Source organism: Falco punctatus (assembly GCF_963210335.1).
Source record: "Falco punctatus genome assembly, chromosome: Z".
Taxonomy (NCBI): Eukaryota; Metazoa; Chordata; class Aves; order Falconiformes; family Falconidae; genus Falco; species Falco punctatus.
Genome location: NC_137586.1, coordinates 24256430 through 24277231, shown reverse-complemented (window position 1 = coordinate 24277231; position 20802 = coordinate 24256430). Strand labels below are relative to the sequence as shown.

The window sequence follows — 20802 nt, the reverse complement described above, 5'->3', positions numbered from 1 at the left end:
TGTACTTCTTTCCTACCTAGAAACACAATGCAACAACAGATAGAAACATCCAGAATGGTGAGTCTGAACCAAAGAAACTTAAATTCTGAAGGCCAGCTAAAAATAATTTAAAAAATAATTTAAAAATAAGAAATAAAAATATTCTACTATATACGCCTTGAAGAATAAGGTTCCAAGCCTGAGGTACAAGACCAGGTTTGTTGGAATAAGGCACTTACTACGTAGATAACAATTACACCGCCCTGTGAGTGGGGACTACTCTGTTTCTATTCCAGAATTCCTTATAATCTACCTAGTAGTAATCACTCAATTCCCGAGAAAGTATCTGTACCCAGTGACCCAGGTAAGAGGAAATCCCTGAGGCACAGACCAGCCAAACCGCAGGAGCACTGGCATCAGGCTCTGAGGGAGCAGCTGGCAGACCCCTCCTCGGTGGTTGCATGCTGACCACCTAGCAGCATCACTTCATTGTGGCCAGACCAGCTCGGGCCCAGTGCCAGAGAAGGTCAGATCCCCAGCCAAAGCTCTGCCACTCAGTCTGGCACATGTCCCCACAAGTACTAGTTAGGTAGAAAGCACCTCTGGCTCAGGAAGCCCCTGAGCTGTAAACCAGCAGTAGGGAGAATACTCAGGTAACTAAAAGGACAAGTATGTAGTGATACTGTTCCTTTTTGCTTACTGTCAGCCACTGTCAAGGAACAGAACAAGAGGCTATATACTGCTCGTATCACATACGTCCACCTTCAGTTTGCGACAATAACACTACTAAAGCAACTGACTTATCTTAGAAGACAAGCTGATGCAAAGTGACAATTGAAAAGATTATTATTATTTTTTAAATCAAATCTAGGTTCAAAACCACAATGAACAGTTCAAATGAAAACCACCTTCAAATGAAACATTCTAAACTTTTGTTTCCTGAAATTACTAATTCCCACCTCATTAATCTTGTCACCTCAGAGAACTACAGAGTGGGTATGTGTATGACCATTGACACGGGATTTGCCATGAAATCAAAGGCCTCAGCTTCATAACTTTATTTTTAACAGCAGATCCACTGGTCTCTGTAAACTGACTGTCTCAGAGAGTTGCCAAGAAGCAGCACAGGACAGTCTTTTTAATGCTTCCCAATTAATCTTCAAGATGTGCTACTGTTCTTTATTACACTGGTAAAGCAAAATCCACAGACATTTTTCACCCAATTTCCTAACAGCTTGCCCAAGACTAGAAGAAAATGTGTAACAAAGCTGTGGTTTCTTGCCCAATTATCCAGGATAACATTTTCCAGAACTGGAAAGACTGAATTAATTTACCATCTGCTCTCTTTGCCTGTTTATATCAAATTCTGGTTAACTTTTTACGTAGTCTCTCACCATCCCCAACTACAAGGATGCTATAAAAGCTTAAGGCATTGATTCCAACGTCCACATGTCTGATATTCCATTGAAGTCAATCCTGCAATACACCAGTGACTTATGCAGTCAATTACAGCTTATATCTATCACCTCAAAAGGTTAATTCCTTCTCATCCAGGCACGAGAAAGAGAACTGAAAAGTGAGTGGGGAAAAAAAAAGCTATATATACCTCGCGCTTAAACAGGTATGTTTTATTTCTTTAATGCTTTCCACATCAAAAGAGGTCTATGCATTTCCTTTACTTGCTTTTTGACTCTACTCCTTCAAGTCAATGGTAAGATGAGGTTCTCTGGGTGAAACCACGTATTTCCTCATGCTGGCTCCCCTCATTACAAAAATCTCTCGAGCTAGAATGCACCCTACAAACACTGTAATGAAACTCTGCAAGAAGGCTCCTAAAATTCCAGCAAAGTCAAGCCAGCTCCAAATATTGTATCACTCTTGGTAACACCAGTAAAATGCTTTGGCAACACCTGTTTTGTCAAGTAGGCATATATTACACAAGTCACTCAGAAACTCTGTATTAACCCACCCTAGAAGCCACAGGAAAATTACATTAAACAATTTGCAAGTTGATCACTGTTAGCATACTCTTAGTGCATTTTATCATCATAGGAATCAATACTTGAAAACAATAGAGTTGTCCTCTGATCTTTAGGGAAAAAAAGAATGCAAGTAAGAAAAAGGCCTTGTTTATTAAAGCTTGTTCTAAAACCGGGGAAGAGCATCACTCTTTGGTTAACCAATACACTTTCTAGTCAGGGTTTGAAAATAGTCTCAAAATCCATTGTCAGACATTAGGCTTTTCCCAGAGTACACTGATTCTCATTTCAGATAAACCCGCTGAGCGTCCCATGGGAAAAAAACAAAATGGAAGGCCATCATTTGTATTTTGTCCATAAATTAATCTGGTTTTGTTTAGGTTTGGATCCCAAGCCAGAAAGGTTTATTATTAATGTTTGTCCTTACTTTTTGCTTTAAATGCGAGCCAGACCCAAAATATGGCAAACCAATATTGTGATTCCTATTCACGTCAGTCACCCAGCAGAGCACAGCGCTCTGTACCTTACCATGGGCAGGGCTATGCTGACACAGAACATCTCCAATGGACACCATTATTCTTTGTCCTTTATAGGCATCTCTGTTTTACTCAGTTTTTATCTTGCTCAAATGTCTGAAAGAAAGTCTAAGATATTTTAGTACAGAGGCAAGATGGGAGGCAAACCTACTCTTTACAACAAGAAGATCTTACACTAAGCCTTCCCTTAAACTGTAAGATTTTGCCTGACTGACAAGAAACCAGAGTAGATTAACTCAGCATCACAGGGCCAGTGTCTGCACTGTAAGAATTCACTTAATGCTCCATTATTTCTCTTTCATTATTAACCTCTAGAAATATTTAAAATAACTTTGGATAGCCTGTGGAGTACCTAATTAGGCAGTCAACACTAGCAAAACTGCCAATGAAAATGTAAGCTGGAATGACCTGTCCTCCCATCCTTACCCCAAACAGGAGCCTTGAGGGCACTGGAGATTTCACAACATACTGAAATCAAGGTAAGCGTAGCATACTGTCTGCAAATTCCAGTTCTTATCATAGTGCATCCAAATGTGCTTTTAAACACAAAAATAGCATATAATAAACACGCTTTCTATAGAAGCAGAAAAAGCCATGGCTTGTACAAAAAGATGGTAACAGATAAATCTCTTATCTGGGAATACCATTAACCTTTATGCAGAGAGATATTACCAGGAGATAAGCAGTTACCAACAAGAACACCAACTGCAACAAAATATCTTTAAATAACAGCTGTACTTTCAATCCTGTGCTGCTTAAAATAAGAAAAGTTGCATATACTTTACAGGAATGAAATGAGTTTTTTCTATTTCCAAAGGCAAATGGAACATCAACATTTCTTACAGAAAAAAAAAATAATCTGCCAACTCAGTCCACTTTCTTTGAGGGATTACAGTGCCACTATGTTGAACCACCATTTAACAAAACAGTCCCTCACCACTAGTTGGTCAGCAACTCTCCCTGGATTCCTCCCTTAAAAAAAAAGAAAAAAGAAAAAAAAAACCCTCGGACTATCCACTCCTTTTTCTTGCTGCTGTAGAACTCCCACATTTTCTCCTGTTACAGTTTCACTCATTATTGCATGTATTTTCCCCCTTTCACATTTTCTTTAAGAACCTCTTGAGTTTACACATAACCACACTTTTTACGTAACAGTTTGGTTGGGAAGGAACCTTAGAAATCACCTAGTTCCAGCCCCCCTGCCATGGGCAGAGACACCTTCCACTAGACCAGAGTGCTCAAAAGTCACATCCAGCCTGGCCTTGGTTTAAGCACTGGTATTACACATAAAGCTTAAGCTGAAATGCGTTATTACTTTTTACACTGCATTCATTTCTGCCTCCGAGTTTAATGCTGCAAGCAACTACCCTCCTTTTTGAGCGAACTGACTCACTGGGGGACAGAGAAGAAGAATTCACCTCAACTCCACCTGATCCCTTCCATCTTAATTTGGCATTTTTGGCCCACATACAGCACATAAATACTGCCAGTGTCCAGGCCAATCTCCATCTAACAACAGACCATTGCCACACCAGTAGTAATTTTCTTATTACTTTCATCAGCTACTGATGCAGACAAGTCAACTACTGATACACGTCCCCTGCTGCTGTCCCATTCGATCCTAAGATGGCCTCTGAGCGCCTCCCAGGCCTTCCACAGTGGCTTTGCTGGCACCTCTGCTACCACCTCTGCTACCCTTCCTGAAACTATCAAGAGAGCCCAAAGTCACAACACTGTAACCAATGGCGTCTCCTCCCACACCTGAATGCAGCCCTCATCAGTCCAGCACATTTATCAAAACACATGTCAATGAAAGGTGTCTTAAGTTGATTACATAATGGCAGTAACTTAATACTCATTGGTAGACACAGGGAATACAACACTGGAGTTCACCGTTATCTCCCTCTGCCTCTCACACGCCCAACTTCCTTTTATAATGCGCATCTGTAGAAAGCCCTAACGGAATCTTTGTTACTTACTTCCGTCATCCAGCATGCACATATTTGTTGTATGCCTTACTGCGTAAGGCCGAAAGAGACTAAAAAACCACACATGCTTCCTCAAAGATCAGTCTCAGAAGATGGGCTTTGCTTTACCTTAATTAGAAAAATCTTCCCTACAGCTAAAGTAGTCTTCTTCCCCTCTCCCTCTCACATCCATACCACCGTGGGATGGCTGAGAATTACTAAATGAGCTTAAACTTAATACCTATACATCTTCCATCTTCAGTTATAATTTAGAAATGACTTGTCTCAAATCTTCAGCAGTCTCATGTTCAAAAAGTACATTAAACTGGACTATGTTTAAGTGATGATGAGAAAGCTGTATTGCTCCTTCTGATATGTGATTTTGCAAAAAGAAGAATCCTGCACACCGAAAGCTCAGAGATAGCTCTTACTTGCAACTCTAAATATTGGCAGACTTGCAACAACCAGGTTATGCATAGCATACACATGCTCTAACTTTAAGAACATCAGAAAACTCACCATTGCTCAGTTCAACCACGATGTGAACAGCTACTTCAGCCTGCTGCCAGTATTCTTGGCTGCCAGCTCTCTACCACCTCAACATTTATCTTTTTGCTACCTGCTTCAAAGAAATTATGATAAGATATGAAATAACTATCGTCCACTGCACTGTGAAGAAAATGCCCAACAACCCTATTAGGAATGACAAGTGTGAAGTGATGTGTCAACACACTGCTTTCTCTACAGTCCCTACCTACTACGATCCCTATTTTTGCTTCATATATACCTTCCTAGGCCACATGATTAAAGAAATTATTTGTAACTATATGTTTACAGTATTTTTTCAACAGATGAAGTTTCCCAATAGAACAGCTTGCCCTCATTTTCACAGGAAAATATCTATAGACTTTTCCATTCAAGTCCTCAACCTTCAACCTAAGGACTAAGCATAAGAAGTACTTTCCCCTCTTCTCAAGCGTTTCTCAAGCTGTACATTCAACTGATGTTAAAGCGTATGTCTTGGAGCAAGCAGGTGCAACTTCCCTCCACATGTGGTCAGACCACGGGCTTCACAACATCCATTCAACAGAGTCCACCAGTGAAAGAGGAAGATGTAAGCCTCTAGGAGTACAGATAATGTAGTCTTGATGTGCAATTATAATGTATTTATAAACACAGCGCAGAGACAGTTTTGCACTAACAAGCTGAGTTGCTAGCAACAACAGGACTGCAGCCTCACAGAGCTCTAATTTAGGTATTCAGCTGATTAAACTCAAGCATTTAATTAAGTCCAGGCAAGTTCTTTCATGTGTGCTTCTCCAGGTACTTTGCTGAATATACTTCAGCCAGCTAATTCAACAGCTCTTGGGGTACTTTTTAAGGAGCTACAATGCAAACTTCAGAAATTTAATATGCATGTTCATTTTCTCCACATTTTATTTTTCTACTATTCAAGATGACTTATCAACTTCCAAGCTGCTCTTATAAGTATCCCAGAGAAGTTTAAACTCCACTTCTCCACCCCTCAAAACAGCCAACTTGCAAATGCATCTGCTAAGCGGGCACTCTACTGCTACAGTTTACTTTGATCTCAACATCAACTTCACATGTTCCGATGACACAAGCAAAATTAAGCAGCAATCAAGGAGTTAAAGATAAAATAATGAGACAGGAATACAGTATCTTCTGTTCTCAAGGTACACTATTACAAGGTGCAGAGTTCAGACATGAAAGAATATGGAAATTATCTTGCTAGGCACACAGGGAAGTAAAAACGCAACTCTGCAGGCTGATCGAAGCCTTAGACCAGGGGTCCTCAAACTACAGCCCACAGGCCGGCTACGGCCCCCCAGGGTCCTCAATCCGGCCCCTGGTATTTACAGACCCCCCCGCCCCCCCTGCTGGGGGTTGTGGGGGGAAACCAAGCAGCCGCAGATGACTGCCTGCCACTGCATCCGCGCGCCGCCCCCCTGGTTAAACAGTTTGAGGACCCCTGCCTTAGATGATGAAGGTAACTGACAGTGACAAACATAAGCTAGTGTCATCTCAACCACCAGTGCACCAAGAACCATTTAGAAATGTGTATTTCACAGCACAATATATTTACCTCATCTGTAAAAGACAGCTTTATACTGCATGCTTGGGAAAAAACTCAACATTTTCTCAGGTGTGTAATTACAGAATAGCTTGCACCTATCTCTTTCCACTAATTCTGGATGAAGTTTAACATGTGGTACAGTGCTTTAAGGAAGCCTTTGAGGAAGGCAGTGAAAAGACTCCAGCACATGTTCTGGGTAGGCAATGCTACTGAATGAAGAGTGTTGTGCCTGTTGTCATGCACACCTGGCTGTTGAACCTTCTGTACCCAAGACAGAGGGGTGTTAGCGCTGGTGCTGGGCTGCCACCCTCTCTCCACTACTGTCGGGGAGAGCCCTCAGGCAGCTGCAGCTGAAAAAAAGACATTCTAAACAGAGTACATCCAGTCCTGTCATGCATCACAAACATGAAAGCAATTTTGAAACTCATTTCTGCTCTGATATCTGAGGGGAAGAAAACGCAGGAAGTAAAATTTCTACAAAAAGGCACGTCTGAGAGCTTTGGCACTGGCAGCCATCCTTCCTCTGCATCCCACAGCACCCTGGCTTCTGGAGCCTGAGACAGGCCAATAAAGCCCACCAAGCTGTATCCCCAGACACAGCCATGAAATCACAGGAGTTTTTATGGAATTGTGCATGCATAATTAATAAGTCCCATAATTGGAAGTCAGTAAATTATTTTGACATTATACAGAGGAAATAGGGAACACTTCCCCCTTATCTACACCAGCTGGACATCATTAATAATCTTTTTAAAATGTTGCCACTAAAATAGTGACATTACAGTTATGACAAGCATTGTACAGAATGGGAAGTTACCATTTCCAAAGAGGTTTCAAGATACAAGTCCCATGATTGTATGCCCAGCTCTCCTCATCCACCAAGCTGAATCAAGTATTTGACACTGTAAGATTTCATGAGCTAATCTGCATTTTCAGCAATATTAATAAGAAAAAGATACACAGCATAATGTTTGTGAAAACCCTGGATTTCTACCACTGCCAGTTGGTCCCCTATATGACTTCCCTTCAAAGTCCTGCCAGCACATGCCAACCCACGGATGAGAGAATAGCTTATTCTTCATGGCCCATAAAGCTGTTACCTTTCTGCCAGTTAGTGTTTGTAAAGCAACGAATCTCTCATGCAAAGAAAACAAAGAATCCCCAGATTCATTTCAAATCAACCACAGATTAGTTATAAGGGAACAGCAGTAACTGCCGAGTATATCTGGATGACTGATGACTCAGAGGTGGAAAGCTGATCAAAGCAGGAATATTAAAGAAAAAAATATACACATCCCAAGATTTCTTAATTTTCAGCTCTTCACTAGATCATGAGGTAACTTCATTAATGTAAGTGCTTTCAAATCTTTGGATTAAAATTCTATAAAATTAAATCTGTATGTGTTATGTCACCAGTATTTCTGTAAGATCAATTTAAGGTTAGCAAGATAACAGCCGTACCACAATTAGAGACAATTAGCCCAGCAGGAAGCCTGTTTCCAGGCAGTTATTGATGAGATAACAGGAGGCAAGATAAGAAGTTGATGCTACAGGTAACAAAGTGTATTTTTTTTCCTTTATATCTCACTGCAGAGCTTATTGGTACAGCAGAGAGACAACTGAGCTAGCTGCAGCACTCTGCAGACTACAAACTCTTCCCAACAATATGCTCTCACACCTTTCAGAAGTAGAAAGGCAGACATCAATCTCCAAATGCTGCACCAGGGCAGCTGAGAAGACGGAACAGACCTGCACCGCACACTGCAGTACAGATGAGCAGCAATGAGACATGAAAGCAAGGCCAATTTGATTTGCTTGTCCAAGTGATTTGCCAGGTTAACCCCCTCTGCAGTAAGAGCTTATTTAATTTCTCAGCCTTTCACATTACTTTCTGCCATGAATTCTATTTAAGCATCTCTGAACACAGCAAACTAAAATCTGTAGACAATTTAAGCCAAAAACCCTCTGACTGTAGACAGTCCTTTGAAGTCTGTGGAGATCAAGAAAACCAGCCACCACAGAAAAGCAGCTTTTTAATTAAACATCTTTTCTCCTGATTAGAAACAAGTTTAAAGCCCCACTCTGTGCACTGTTAGGAATCCTTAAGAAGGCCATCTAAGGCTAGAGCGAGAAGCATTTAAATACATATTGTACACACCAAAGTCTATTGTCCCAAGAAGCACAGAGCTGACCTGACCTGACCTGACTGTGCTTTGCTTTCAGTCTGCCCAGCACTCCTCCAACACCCCTGCACACCCAGCGGGCACGAGCATCCTTCTGAAGCAATGATCCTTTCCCTCTCTACTTGACTTTGGGCTACTAAACGAGTAGCTACAGCTCAGCTTTGTGACAGGACTTACTCCACAGCTGAACAAACTGTGCAAGGACTGTGTTTACAGCACCTGTGGCAGAACTTTCAAAGCTCCAGTTTACTCCCCAGGTAAAGGATGTCGCAAGTGCTGTTACAGGAATGGGTGAACACAGGGAAGGGTGAACTGGAGCAGGAAAGGAGTTATGATGCAAAGGCAGAGAAAGGCAAACGCTAATTACTGTGTAAGTGGTTTTGCTACCCAAAACTTTATAACCCTTTGGAAACATGACATTTTAAACTAAAAGAGGTACTGGTCATAAATTACTTTCAAATACTTTCACTCTGAAGCTGTTTTATCTCAGATGATGCTTATGTTTAGCAACCCCCATTATCAAACACTATTTTTCATCCTTTCTTTCTATTAAGCAATACTATTAACACTTCACAACAAGCAGTATTAAAGTAGATTTGCTGGACTAATAGCAGACTACATCCAATACAGTCATTTCATTCCAAATTCAGCCTCTCTCCAGAAGTCGTCTTCCTCCCTCTCTTGGGGATGAAGATTAAGAGAAGCAATAATGTTGCAACAATTAGGCTGAAGTGACTTCTCCAAAATATAATAGCATTGTGTCTCCAGGAAGCAGTATTTATTTCTTTTATTGGCTGAACTTTATTTAATATCAGTGGTTCCCTAACAATTTTCAACAGGAAGCAAAAGTAGATTTATTTGAAAGACATTGACTGAATTTTTCTCAACTCCTAAGAGCATTCTTTGTCACTGAAAACGTGTGGTTGCCAGATTGCTTAAAACAAGGCAATTCAGGAAAAAAAAAAACAAACCTGGGTTCCAGTTTCCCTGAAGCTGTGTAGAATGTAAGTTTAGTTTCCATCTCACCTCTCCAAGTTTCCAAACCTCCCCTCCCTTGTGTTGATTTCCCACTGGAAAGAGCTTGCACATCATTCTCAATTTTTCTCAAATTCCTATACAAAGAATTTTGCAATTTACTTCAGCCAATTTAGAGTAGTAGGTTCTCAGTAACTGTAAACCTTCAGGTTTTTTAAGTCTCATTCAACATAGTGCAATAATACAGATTTTATTTCTTCTCATTTGTCATGCACAACATTATTCCCTGTTGTAAAGTCCAATAAACTCATTTATTTGGGATCTATTCCCAGAGATAAAACCCCTATCTATTTACCTCTCCTAGTATTCAGCCCTGCAGGAGCTGAACTATTCTGTTTTATATAAACAAATTACATTTTTATTTTTGTTTTCTGTTATTAATACTACTTACACTTTATGGCTCAATAATGTTGTGGTTCTAACAGCAACACAAAAGAAAGTATCACAAAAAGCACAATTAACTTATTTTCTAACATTTAGAGTGAGCAACAAGCATCAGCATAGGAATACTCTGCAGATTTGTAAGCTAGAAGTCATCTCTCAACTCCCACTCAATTTCCAGGAGTTTAGCAAAGGTAATATTTTTGAACAACAGGAGGTAGGGATTGTACCTTAAGCAACTTCAAAAATATCCTCATGAACTGTTTTCCAATGGACTGATCCCCATTAAGCGAGCATTTAAGTTAAGAGTATCAAAAGCAACAAAACAGAATTAAAAATAAAGGAAAACAGCAATCAGTGTAAAGTAATATTAAAGATCAAGTACTTTTCCAAATTACAGGTCTCCAAACATTTTTGCCCCCTCACAGGCCATGAGTATCTCTTCAGAAACATGAAGACTCAAGCTCAAATTAGGGAAGGGAGGTGTGAGCATAGAAGTAAACTGAAAACAAGGACTTACAGCTTATTCATTTTTAACTGAAGGCCTTCTCATCCCCTCTTATTTTTTTAAGCGGTACTGTGATTCTTTCAGTTTCAAACCAGAACAGTGAGCCACTCTTAACCATTACAGAAACTTAAAAAACCCCACAAACTTAAGCATGTAAAAAATCATGTAAATCAAGTCCAAGGTAACAAGGTAACACTGAAATCATTAACTTCATGTTATTGATCATTTGAAACAATTTCAGGAAATAGTTCTCTATCTGCAGAGCTTTCTTTAAAATGGATTTTATTTAAAAATCCCAAAAGAATACTAAGAACCTTCTGTCATCAGAATTACTTTGATTAACTTAATCAGTATCATGAAAGCTATTAAGATATTTAAACTATTTTAGGAGACCAAAGCCTCAGGGTATTCACGTTCATTTAAAGTGCATTAGTAATAAAGCAGTTTAGCATCACTGCACACTTTATTCCCAAATCCTGACATGAAACCCTGCACAACATATTGCAAGCAGACAAAAAGCATATCCATTTCCCTTCATAAAGGCCCCAAGCAGTAATTCAAGCATAGAGATAAAGACCAGAGACTACAGCAGCAGTGCACATTTGCTTCATTTGTTTTCGATTAGACTGCCTTCTCCTATCTGGAGGGCTTACATGGAAAAGTTCCATTTTTAAAGACCACCACCCTATTTAAAAGTTAAACAAAACAAAAAAAAAATTAAAACCCCACACCAACTTCTGCTGAAATAATATGTAGTGTGCTGGCAATTTTTAGTTTCAGTAAAACATCAGTTTGGTCTACACTTCAATTTTTTAGAGTAGTAACACTCCAAAGAAGCCAGAGCTCACCATTAGCAAAGCTGGTATTTCAGATTGCTTTAAAGCACTACTTTCATGAAAGCCCATGCAGACCACAAACACTCTTACATTGTTTCTGAAATCTTCATAATACAAATCTTGAAGTCACAAGGGAAACTGTAAAACTTACCCCCTGACACTAAACATCACAGCAACTGTTACGTGCTGATGTGACAGAGTTCCTGTGGTACTATCTGTCTTTCCTTCTCATGAAGTATGAGACAATTTGTTACTTAGGTGAAAAAACAAAAAAATACTGCCACTCATAGGAAGCATTATGATTCTAAGCTACTGATTACAGACAAAGTGCAATAATGCAATAGTTTCTTGGAGCTTCTTCCAGCATAAGGACAGGGAAAGGGGTGGGAAGGAAGTCAGAAAAGCGAATACTTTAAAAGCACTTCCCAGACACTTATGGCAGAGGAGTCACCTCTGTTCACCATGGCACCATTTTTCATCCCTAATCAAAAACATCTCTGAGCAATGTAGAGCACTGAGACACAGAAGACAGTCACAGCTCAAGTAAACGCCATTTCAACTTCCTCTAACCTGAATTTCACCTGTTTGATTTTGCTACCAATCAACATCACTTGAACAGATAAAATAAGATGTTGAGTTTCAAATTTATCCCTTCCACAAAAGTCTCTGAACCCTATTATCCCTCTCACCAAGTACTTAATACCCTGTTCTTCACAACAAATTCTTCAAACTGTTAGAAATAGTGCACTTCAGGAACATATTTAATTGCCAAATTCTAGTTAATTTAAAAATTATTTTTCTTGAAATACACAAAGCAAGTGCCAGTTAACCTGTCATTGGGACAGGTTTTCACATTCCTTTCATTCCACACTCAGGAATCACCACTCTTTGGTGAGCACCCAGCCACACTCCTCCCAGGATACAATCATAGTTTCAGCATCAGACACTACCAGGACAGGAAGGGCTTGGGGCCCTCCTCAAGCATCCTGCTGCTTCTGCATGGCTCCACAGAGAAGTTGCAGCCCACAGCCAGTGGCTAGCTAGTAATGGCCCTCCACCACTGTGAGGACTCCAGATAAATGAGGCCAAACTGCTTTTTTTTTTTTAATGAAATTAAGTCTAAAGGGACCATCTGTGCACTTCAGCTCCCTAAGGAAACAAGATCACGTGAACGAACAAACGCATGCAAGCATGTCTCACACAACCTTTAAGCCACCAAACTAAGTCAGCAAGATAAATGCCATATTCCTGAAAACTTCAAGAAGTGTGTCATCTTCAGGCTGTCCATAGCCACCTATCAGCACCCCATCAAGACAGAGCCTCAAACGTGAGCTCACTCGACTGACAACTGGGGAGCCCACATGGAAGACACTTTATGGAAACTCCGGGTGGAACTCATACCTTGCCCAAAGAGTTCAGCCACAAGGCAAATGCCAGGGGCAAGGTATCATCAGCTCCACAGCTGCTACACCTCCAGGTGACATTACATACACCCCAAACTCACCAGTCAAAGCTCCTCCAAGGCTTCCTCTTCTGAACTGTCTGCCATCTTCACTCAACTGCCTCTTAAACTTAGGGACACAAATGACTTCAGGACTGCTGCATTTTCGAGAAGACATAGGCTGGGGGAATAGGTAACCAAGCTGCAAAGAAACAGAGTTTAAAAAATAAAATAAATATGTATATATAGTTTATATGCTTACCTTCACTGAAAAAAACCCAAAACCTAACTTACCTTTACATAAAGGTTATGACAGCATGGGGCAGGGAGGAGGGGGAAGTGTTTACAAAGATTTAAAGGTAATTAAATTACTAAATGAAACAAAAAATTTCACAAGTGCCAGATTTGTGGCTGGCTGTGTAAGAAAGCCACCTTCCTCTAGTACAGCTCATACCACCTCCAACCACACTCTCACACAAGGAGTATTTTCGCAGTGGTCCTGTCTCAAAGTATGCGGGATCAGACTTCAGCTTATTTAACCTTCCATAAAGTAGTCTTTTTGCAGCTGTGAGCGATCTGACTTTGCAACCCATGAGATACCTGCTCTTGCCAACATCTTTCCTTACCAATTTCTCCCTGCCTTCACGTGAGCTGTCACTAGATGGCACTGTGCCATCAACAAAATGCAATCCACTGCCCAGTGTAGGGAAACGCTGACAAATGGATTTATCAACCCCAGTACAAAAAGAAATAATTTATACTGTTCATAAAACAGGCATTCATTTACACTGACTTTGAAATAAGCATAAATACAGATCCTCAAATTCTGTTGCTGTCACTATTCCTACACAAGATGTTAACCCTCTGGTTTTGACAATACATTTGATATCTCTGCATTTGATAAAATTCGCCAAAAAAAAAAAAAAAAAAAAGAAACCAAAAGAAAAAATAATTGAGCAAATACAGACAAAGAAAGAAAAAGCAGGGATGCAAGTAAGCAAAGCAGAAAATTTTACAAGCATCCTTCACCTTAAACTTGTGCAGTCAGGTGGTGTCACTATTTTACAAAGCACTCAAATGTTATTCTGTAGCATTTAAACCCTGATTCTCAACACCCTTATTTTAGGAAACCAAGTACAAAGTCTTTTAAGATTTCTGCAGTTCATGTACTGAGACTTATCAGCCAAAAAGTCTATGTATCACCTGCATACCTGACTGCTTCATCCTCTCTGTCCACTCGAAGGGAAGGAGTCACCATAGTCACCAATGAAGATGCACAGTGAAGCCCATTTTTGCTTACCACTAATCCCACAGCAAAGTACTGTATTCCCTACAAAGTATTTCACATCCCGTGTTTAGAGTTTCTTTTGAATTTAGTATTTCAGGTAAGTTAGTGGTTTGGGGTTCGGTTTTGTTTGGGGTTTTTTTATCAAATCTGCAGCTTATTTGAATCATTTGCAGATACACATTTCTAAAGCATCAAGGAACATGTTCGTTTCTGAATCTGCTTCTTCAGGATATTAGGACTCATTCATGTTCATGACAGGCACTGAACTAACTTATGAACTCACAGTCCATGCCTTCAGCAATTTCCTAAACTGGAAGGCTTGGGGTCACAAAGACTATTTAATTAACCATTGTTATCATTTATCTTTCACAAACCCCTGTATATCACAAATATTTCTATTTCCAAGTGCTAAGATACCTCACAAGCTGAATTTACAAATCAGTTAAAAAGGGAATGACTGACAACAGCTGGCTTCTAAGGAACATTATTTTGGGACTCTCACATGTCTGTAAGCTAATACTGATGACTGACGGACAGCAATGACTGCTCAAGGCTGCACTCAAGAATGACTCTGGTTTAGGTGAGTTATTGGCAAAAATTCATGTACTTTCTTAAACCGCACTTCAAAGTAATCAACCACATTTGAAAACTTTTTCCTGGCATAAGGTTCATAAAAAGCTTTAAACAACAAGAAGGGGGAAAAAAAGAAAAAATATTCAACAAATGCATTAAGCTCCCTGAACACTGTCACTTAAGTTACAAAACAGAATTACTGCATTCCACCTTGTCACCTTTTCCTCATATAATCAGTTATGCTTCACAGCTGCTAAAGTCACTCCCACAATAAACACACTTGGGCATTCTGTGACACGCAGTCTGATCACAAAATCCAGAATTCCAATTAAGTTGTGCCCCTTTTCCACAGCTTTCAGGGTTTCAGAAGAAACTTTAAGATGGAGCTATAGCATAGCACAGCACAGTACCATCGAGGTCCTCAATTCATATCTAAGATGTTTTTCCAATGTCCCAACTATCAGCTTCAGAAAGTATGGTGCTTAAAAGCTAAGACAGTTTAAACATCAGCCCCCATTAGCTTATCATTTTAACAGCAATGCCCTGACAGCACTCTCTTGCAATGGTACCTCCTTGCTGCTAGGTGACTCTGCCCCAACTACAATTTGATACAATTCCAGCACCAACTTCAGGCACGCAAGTTCTCAACAATACAAGCTTCTTCAAGGATTTCACAGAAACAGAGAAGACAGACCCATGCAGTCAGGGACTGGGTCTCAGCCACGGGACAGAAGCTACCAGCCAGGAGGATGACATTGTGACCCCATGTGAAATGGCCATGCCTGAGGTCCTACATGTGCAGGTTCTTGGGAAACAGGACCGGGGAGGAAAGAAAGGGAATGGGAAGGGGAGAGATTCTTCCCACCAACACTTTTCAACATGATGTCCTCAGCTTGAAACTCAATATGCAATTCTCTGACATGAGAAACAGGAGAATGAAAGGCAATTTCTGAAGTTTTGCATTTTTAAACACAAAAAGGTGAAATTCAGATTCTGTTGGAAGAAGAACACGATTCTATTACTTGGAGACAACAAAAAAGGCATTCTTGCATATGCCTAAAGACCAAAATATCACAATAATATCAGGTTTCACTAAATGTTTCTTGGGGGCAGAAGTTCTATTTAATATGGGAACAGTCAAATTCAATATAGTAGACAACACACAGATCTGTCGGCTGTGTTTCAGCTGGATTTAGACAACCACATCTCATCACCTGAAGGAACTATACCAAAATACATTATATCATCTAGCAATGCAAAGAAACAATATGGAAATAGGAGATTTAACATTTTCATATTGATGGCCAGCTCCTTTGATATGTGTATCATATCAACAAAGCATTTCTGGAAGCTATCCAAAGGCTTACTTTTGCTTCCAAAGGGCAAAATAACATCTGCAGTACATACAGTGTGTATTTGAAAGCCGTCTGTACATTGTAACTGCTGTTGTAGTAGGCTAAGTCGACAAGGATATACCCTGTAACAGCCTTAACATAACAACTCGGGATGCTGGGGAAACATGAGGGAAATGGACTGCAGAAAGCAGTCAGGCTTGCAAGCTCCTCTTGAATAAACTCTTGTGCTGCTCTCAAATAATGAACAGCTAGATGACCCAGAGGGTCTCTCTAGTCCCCATTCAGGCCTTACACTTCAAGCACTATGCAGTTGATGAAAAGCCTTTGTGTCCTCAACAGAGCAGCCTTCCCCTCCTGCCAGGCTCAGTATTCAAGTCCAAGTAAGTGAAACCAATAGAGAACATTTTATTAGGTCCTATTCCTTGGAATACACAGCTGATTCTGAAGAGGTAAAACATGGCACATATTCAAGTAACACAGTGGTTAATTCAGCCAAAATGACACTACAATCATTCAATAAGAAGTTTATGACAAGTTTAAATAAGTAATAGCAAGACCTATTCAATCTTGTTAATGGTTATTTGAAAAACCTCCTGGAAACCCAAATGCTATGAAAGTTCAGGTGGTATGTCGTATCGGGTACAGACTGGACACTGCTGTCCACAAGACAACATCAAAGCAGTATCTTTAGGAATGAGGGTTGTTGAAACTCTACCAGAGATATTTTAAATAATTTTACTCAAGCTGTTTCTACTCGGCACATCAAACAGTTTTGCCCAGCCACAGTCATCACTAATGATATTTACTCCATGCTTACCGGCTATATGGACATGTGTTGATGTTGGATTATATACAAGCACAACAGAAGAACCAGGGTTCAGTTGGTTGGGTTTTTGTTTTGTTGTTTTTTTGGTTTGGGTTTTTATTTTTTTTAATATATTTTTATTTTATGGTGAAACTTGCTTGACAACACGGTTTAAAAAATACAATAGCTGTATACCTGCAGACACTTTCCAACAGACATTCACGTTATACTTTGAGGTTTTGGCTATCACATGCTCTGCCCACAGTCTTATTACTGTACTTGGGCTGCAAACATACACTTTTCTCCACACCCTTTTTAAAGAAATGTTAGTGACTTAAGGAGCACTGGGATAACAGAGGGCAGTCTTCCCCATTGCCTATGGCATTGCAGAGCAGGGCAATGAAAGATTTTGAGAAGTTACTTCAGAAAGGCGCTACTTCAAAGACGCATAACAGCTAAGACAAAGCATATGAAAACTAGTACATTTGATTGCCCAGTATCTATAGTACAGAGGGAATTAAGATAGCCCTAAAGTGTATATGGCCACTTAGAGATGGATTTTTTATCAGTACACATCTCTATACCAGTATCTGCTGTTAATATTCACAATGCACAGATAGTTAACTTATCTAAATAAACGCTTCCTCCCCGAACACTAAATACTGAATAATTCCTTTCCGACAAAGGCAGTTTGAAAGATGGAAAACACACAGCAAACTCCAAGCTATGCAGAAGGTACTGTTCTACAAAACTCATTTTTTCCAAACCATTTTTCCATAAATTTCATTTTAAAATCTGCCTATTTATGTTGCAGGTATGATGAATTTCTACAGAAGCACTGTAAAATTTAGGGCAACACCTTCCACAAATCCCTGTTCCCCCCCACTCACTCCTCTGAACCTCACCAAAAAGAACAGACAGTATCATTAGAGGAGAATGGTTTAAAAATTACATAGAACAGAATCACCAAAATATCCTACTGTAGACCTCTACATATAGATTTAAAGATCCTACAGGAATATGGATGGGATTTGAGTGCCAGTCTCCTGTTACACAGGAATTCCCTCCAGGGAACCAAGACTGAATCAATTTGCCCTCAATTTCCCCATTTTCTGTCAGAACACCAACTTTTGCAGGATCCTGCTTGAGGGCGCAATACGAGCAATCTGGGGATACACAGGAGTCCCCATGAACCTGCATCAAACCCAACAGCTGAACAAGACTGTTAGCAGTTCCAATTAAATCAGCTGATGGTTGCAGTATTATACGTTCCCTTTGTCCACAAGCAGTATTAACCCACCTCAGTTTTGACAAAGGTTTAGAGAACTATGCAACTCTTCTGTATTCCCAGCTCTTAGAGCAGCCTCTGCTTTGCAAAATAAGAGAATCACAAATAACCTAATTCCACGCAGAGATACAAGGAAAAACTTCTCCAAAAACTACCACCACTTCCAAGAAGCCAAGGATAATAAAGGCAAAGAATGGATACGGAGGAATTCACACCAGGCCATGCAGATTTCACTGGACCAGGAAAGATGCTGTTTCTTGCCCCACTTCTTATCACACTTCCTCAGAAGCAAAGACTTTTTTCTTCACCACCACCTGCCATAAATCAAATAGGAAGAGGACTATTCATCCCACTTTTCTTAAATTCAGCACTGTCTTTCCACACCCCCCTCCACGGGAAGGATCTCCCTCACTTTGGGCTGAGCAACCTCCCTAATTCTCCAGTTGAATGGCATCTGCCATTCCTGTTCTAGACTTCAAGCCTTGGACTATGTCATTTCCTTCCATGACCTCCAGTTTCCTCATTAGGACAGTGACACCAGCTTGTCAGCTGCTACATAGGCAGAAAGTAAGTCAGGTCCTAGGATCCCTGTTGAAGGAAAAGGCTAAGAGGCAGAAAAGGTCTTGTTTACAGTCATATTATTATTTGTGAATCATTCATACAGCAACTCTCAATTTATGTAAGAACACAACCTGCAGCTAACACTGCAAACATGTCCTTACCAAGGTAGAGAATAAATGCATTGTGAAGCTCTGCTGCTTAAAGCATCACTTCTAACCCATTTATTTATTAACATCCTACATACATGATGAACACAATACTTAAACCTAAAGTGACCACTCAACATTGTATAGTTTATTATGCCAAATATATCACACTGTACAGATAAAATCAGCGAAAAAAGTTCATGATGCTTTTCTGTAGCATGTTCTTACCTATCATATCCTAGGTAGTACAGATATATTTTCAGATTCTGCTATGGATCAATAGATATATCCAGATTGTTTTGCTACCCACTTCACACCCATTCTAGAAATGCAAATTTGCCTTTAAAACAGTTGATTTTTTCTAGAAAACAAACCTGACCTCTGGTCATTTAAAAAAAAAAAAACAAATAAGTACAGCTCAGAGGAACAGGAAGAATCAGCTATAGCTACCTTAAAAAAATCAACTTGCTTCCAACGCTTTTTCACAAACATATTTACACATGATTGCACAGAATGTGAAGCTCAGCCTTCACAGTATTCTACAAGGTCAAGAAATGGCCTATAAATATGCATGCACACTGCTGTCTGAGCCAATTATTACTTTACCCTGGTTAAGATGGAACAGTTTTGTTACAATATGATTAAGTCTTTCAGTTCTTGAAAGCCTCCTGTGTGTCAGCTCCATACACACAGATGGACAGACTGCTCCCTTTCCAGGGAACAAAGGAAGCAACAGTATTTGTACTGAAGACACTGCTTTCAAAACTCAGCCTGCCCTAAGTCTCCTTGAATTTAGTCACCCAGCCTTAATGAACATTAAGAAAAAGATTAACAAATAGCAGGTTCTGCAGATCTCTTGTAAGACCCTACAACAAGGGCCAAAAACTAAGAAATCATTCTAATTAAACAGATACAGATACAGCTCAACTCATGGTTAAAGGGCATCACATAGGGTAGTTCACTAGCACCGAGACTTTCTTTTTAATCTCACAGTCATACAGCTATCTTCTCAGGAACGCATATGATGTACAAAAGCCTTTGCTTCTGACAAAAAAAAAAAAAAAAAAAAAAAAAGCACACAAAAAAAACCAACACAAAAAAAACCCACAAAAAACCCCAAACAAACAAAAAACCCCTCTTCATTTCCAACCTAAGGAAAACTGCAAACACTCTTTGAAAGCGAGACGTCAAAGCACCACACACAAACTATTAGCCAGGCTGAAGCTGCAGCAGCTCAATAGGTCAGCCCTACTAGGAAGGGCTCAGAGGGACTGGACTAATCACAGTGGATTTTGTAAAGAAGCTCAATAATGTAATCCCCAAAAGCCTGAAAACAGACAGCAGCGTTCAAGGGGTCGGTCCAACCCACACAGCTAAATGTACTGTCTAGAAGGAATCCCCCTCTCTGCAGCGGTACAGCTATTCTGAGCACTGCCTGCACATCAGGATGTGCGCTCATGTTTCACCTTCGCTTCCAGTTTTAAAAGCAATCTGACAGAAGAGGGTAAAAAAAGAAAACCCAACCTTCACTGCCCAGATGTGCAACGGCGCATGCCACCGCCATACAGCAGGAAGGAGACTCCCTTCCTGTCCCCATCCTGCTGGCCATCTTGTCAGGAAAAGTGTTCTGTAGTGTTGAAATTTGCAAAAGACTCAGTGAGTAGCTGGGAGGCAGCAAGAGAAAGCCGGCAGAAATCTGCTCGAACACCCCCACTTCATTCAGAGAGGAAACCATGGACACAACCCAAGTTCCAACTCTGGTGGGCAGCTGCCAGGGTCTGGGAAACATCGTTTCTGGGCCAAAGATACAACAACTGGAAACTTGCATGCTTGCCGAATTAAA

At 40.2% G+C, this 20802-nt stretch overlaps 1 protein-coding gene across 2 annotated transcripts in view; it reads right to left on the bottom strand.

Annotated features, from left to right (window-relative positions):
• MAST4 (microtubule associated serine/threonine kinase family member 4) overlaps positions 1-20802 on the bottom strand; it is a 279731-nt gene that overhangs the window by 202621 nt on the left and 56308 nt on the right. For both annotated transcript variants that reach the window (XM_080372793.1, XM_080372794.1), the window contains exon 2: positions 13007-13145. In XM_080372793.1, coding sequence (XP_080228919.1) covers positions 13007-13145 — 139 coding nt within the window. The remainder of the gene's footprint in view (positions 1-13006; positions 13146-20802) is intronic.